Source organism: Sycon ciliatum, chromosome 6 (assembly GCF_964019385.1).
Source record: "Sycon ciliatum chromosome 6, ocSycCili1.1, whole genome shotgun sequence".
NCBI classification, from domain to species: domain Eukaryota; kingdom Metazoa; phylum Porifera; class Calcarea; order Leucosolenida; family Sycettidae; genus Sycon; species Sycon ciliatum.
The window spans coordinates 1229863-1234090 of record NC_088648.1 but is presented as its reverse complement, the minus strand read 5'-3'; the positions used below and the strand labels follow the sequence as shown (position 1 = coordinate 1234090).

Genomic DNA, 4228 nt, shown 5'->3' with positions numbered 1-4228 from the left:
CTACGGCTCCCATGGCGGTGGATGTGTTTGGTGCAGCTGCTGCGGTGCGCCTACTTCGGTGCTGAGGTGCTGTTGGTGCTGCTGCTTCTGTGGTGGTGGCGGCGTTGGTGGCGGTCCTGGGTATTGCTGCTGATGCCATGGTGGTTGTGTTGGGTGATGCTGCTGCGGTGCAGCGGTAGTGCTGTTGATGCTTGCTGCTTCTGCGGTGGCGGCCATCCAGTATCCTGCTGCTGCTGCTGAGGTGGTGCCAATCCATGGTCCTGCTGCTGCGGCTGTGGTGGTAGTCCTGGGTGCTAGTACTGCTTTGGTGGTGGCGGGGCTGGGAGCAACTTCTGTCATGGGAGTCTTGGAACCTGCTGCTGCGGTAGTTGTGGTGGCCGGTACTGATGCTGTGGAGGCTGTGGTGCAGCTGTGGCGGTGGCTGTGATGATTCCGTGGTGTTAGCGAGGATTCAGCATCTTCTTTCAAAAGCACCTGTAATCCCTGCTTGCTCTGTATCATTGACAGTGTTTGCTACAGATTATATTCCTGCTGTAACGGATGCTGTAACTGCAAGTGGAAATAGCTGTTCTGTGTTCGATTCGCTCTCAGTACCTAATGAACGAGGGTGAGCCTATTCATCAGAATCTGATTTGTTAAATACAGAGAATGGTGAACCCTCACATTCCCCCGTTGGTGTTCTTGGATTCACTCCAAGTGAACTAGATGGAAAAGGTATATCATTATCCTGCTCAGTTTCTTCGGCTTCAAGGTCATGATGATCACCGGCCGCATTGGCTACTTCAACATTGCTATCGCTAGGATGATGCCGTACCCGGTGTTTCCAGAGTGACCTCTTGGGAAGGTATTTTTTTTGAACAGCCGAGCTTAGGATATTCAAAACATTTTCTCTCTGTTTGCGTTTCCTCATGTACCTTCAATTGCCGGGCACGACGGAACGCTCTACCACAGCCGTGATGCTTGCATTTAAAAGGGCATTCACCTGTGTGCTGTCGTAAGTGCATAATAAGATTCCTATTTTCTTTGAATGTCTTGCTTCCACACCCCAGCCATTGGCATTTAGGCTTGGCTTGCTGCTCCCTGCTGTGCAGGTGTTCATTGACGGTGTGAGCTGCAAGCTCTTCCACAGTGGCGAAGCCCTTATAGCAAACATTTCCTTCACCATTGCTCACACACCCCTGACAAACATGGTTCGTCACAGCTGGTGTTTGGTTTTCACCATCATTGGCCTGTTCCTTCATCGTGGCGGCAGCAGAGGCATTCGTCGGCTCAGAATCGGTATAATTCACCATTTCTCTTTAGGCGAAAAGAAAGCAGGTAGTGCTGCTGCCAACAATTGGTGCACGAGAGAGGTGCTCTTGCAGAATACAGCTTATGGTTGGGTTGTGGTCTACAGCAATCAGCACCAATACACTGGTAGGGACTGGGTTACGCGATAGCGAGAATGGACGTGTTGATGGTTTTCTCGGACCAATCACTGAGAAACAGGGCAACGCCGACACTGTCAAGTGGTTTTACTAAAATGTAGAAAGCTTAAGTAGAATTCAGGAGAAATGGACAACTGCTAACCCTCATAGAAAAGTATCACAATACCAGCTAACTGAGAAGTCATGTATTATATAATACTGCAACAAAGGTAAATAACTGGTACTAGTATGAATGTAGTGTCGAAACTGGAGGTGATTATAGTGCACGACTGAAACTGCAGTAAGTTGGTGAGAGAGGGCCACCATGACGAACAGGTCGGGACCGTTTTGAAGAGTGGTGTGGAATTGTGTGAGAAATGAAGTGCCTAAGGTGGCGTCTACACATCCTTTAGAACATTCTATAACATTCACACAAAAAGTATAGAGGAAGCTGTGATGCGACCTCCATTCTCACGTGTAATCAACGTCACTAGATAAGCGATGCATCCAAAAGTGGCACTGTGAACATAGAAAGATAGCAATGTAGAGAAGAGAAGGACCACAGCACAACCTTACACATAGCCGATCAGTATTTACATCCACGTATACGAAACAACACGCTCCGCTCATTTCCCCACTCCCTCTTCGCAACGTGGAATCAGCTCCCACCTACTCTTCTGCAGTCTCCCCCTTCTCACAGAGGTATGCACACGTTCAAGAAAAAAGTCAACGACCACTTGCGGCGCAACAAGTGGGAGTGGGCCACAGACAGGCTATCATCTCTGCAAACACACCAGCCTAATTATACTGACCGCACTCCAGCTCCCTTCTACACCTTTTGATCCCATTCGCTCAGCCTTAAAATCCGATTATCAGTTCACTCCATCTTCCCACGGTGCACTGCTTTTACTATTGTTTTGTCCTATCCCAATCTCAAATTCTCCTCATTATCGTTTGCAAAGCCGGTGCTCCCCTCTTGGATGCACATGTTTCTGTTCTCCTATGTATCGGCGCACAGGAGTAACGTTGATTCCGAGACCTTTGGTCGGAGGAGTTACTTTTGCCCCGCCCCCACTTCCATCCAATATGCCACCGCCCCGACTGTGCAGCATCTGATGGTGGAGAAGAGGAGTACTCATTACGCTGATTTATTGTGAGTAGTAGCTGTGTGTATTCAGTGGAGGGCAGAGCATTGATCAGGATGTGAACGGTGGGACTAAGCTGCAGCCAATCAGCCTTCAGGGAGTCGACGATCACGCGCAGAAGAGTGAGCTGTTTTGTTTTGGAATCCTTCTCAGTGGTGAAGCCAGATACAAAGTTTACATCGCTTTGTATCATATTTCTGCTTCTCGGTCTAATGATGTTGGTCGAGGGGGTAAGGCCGTTTGTTAAGCGCGGATTGATGGGATTTTGGTGTACGTGAAAGCGGCTATTGCTGCTGCTGTGGTGATGACGGTGCTTGCACATGCTGCTCTAGTGTTTGCGCGAATGCATCATCTGCTTCTGAAGCTTGTCCCTTGGCCTTCATAGGTGTTCCTACTGGTGAGGTCTCTGCTGTAACGGCTGTTGAAAGTGCCAGAGATTCGTTCTCAGTCTTCGATGTACTCTCACTACCTCATGATGGAGAGTTAGAACACACCTCAGGCTCTCACTGATCAGATATAGAGAATGGTGAACCCTAACTTTCGCCCGTTGGGGATCCTGGATTCACTTCGAGAGAACTGGTTGGAGAAGGTATATTATCCATATCCTCGTCACTTCCTTCAGATTCATCGTCATGATGATCATCTGCCACATTGGCCACTGCAGCATTGCTATGGCTAGCATGCCAACGTTGTAGATGTAACCTGACTGCGCTCGGGCGCGTAAATGTGTCGGAACATCCAGGCTTAGGACATTTGTAATATTTGCCTGTGTGCTTTAATTTGTGGTCGTTGAGAGACCTGCCATGAGCAAATGCCATTTCGCAGCCTTGATAATCGCATTTCAAAGGGCGCTCACCGGTGTGCTGTCGGATGTGTATAACAAGTGACTCTTTGTTCTTGTATGCCTTGCGAGCACACCCCTGCCATTGGCATTTATAGCTAGTTTCCTGCTCCATGCTGTGACGTTTTCTCGAGGTCAGGTGTTCTTTCCCGATGTGAACGGCAAGGTCTTCACCAGTAGTGCAACGCTCATCACAAACATTACCATCATCGTTGTCCACACGCCACTTACACACGTGATATCCGTGCATCGCGGCAGAAGCAGTAGCTTTGGTTGATCCAGAGCCGGTAGATTCCGCCATTAATTCGTCTATGGATCTACCGATAGCAGTACTGCTTGCAACATACGATGTACCACGGCGATGTTCTTGCTAAATACCGATTATGAATTTGGGATAGTGGCGTAGAATTTTTGGGGAGATTAAGTGTCTAAAGAATAGAAAATAGTTGTCCTCGTACCGTGTGGCCGTTCGATCCTGACAATTTAGAGAACCACAAGGGTTCACACAAATCCGTGCTAGTATAGCACAAGAAACTAAACACGTCGGATGTAGGTGCGAAAACCAACATAGATATTAAACAAATGTCCAAAAAATGAAACATGTAAGTTCCAGATTGCTAGATCGCAATGCTAAATGTACTCCGCAAACCGAAAACAGTTCCCATATCGCACAATCATGCTTGTGTTAATGCTGAGCTGAAGGCACATTCGACCAATGTCATATTTCAGCTCATCCTTCCTTTTGCGCTAACAATTTTCCTGCCTTTGAAAATTATCACCCACAACCCCCCCCCCCCCCATACACACACACACATCCTTGTCTTTCGCATTTCACA

At 48.0% G+C, this 4228-nt stretch overlaps 1 protein-coding gene across 1 annotated transcript; it reads right to left on the bottom strand.

The window, feature by feature from the left end:
* LOC135819051 (potassium/sodium hyperpolarization-activated cyclic nucleotide-gated channel 1-like) lies at nt 1–501 on the bottom strand. The gene has a single exon (XM_065332200.1). The coding sequence runs from the start codon at nt 499–501 to the stop codon at nt 1–3; it is 501 nt and encodes a 166-aa protein (XP_065188272.1).
* Between the last annotated feature and the right edge of the window lie 3727 nt (nt 502–4228).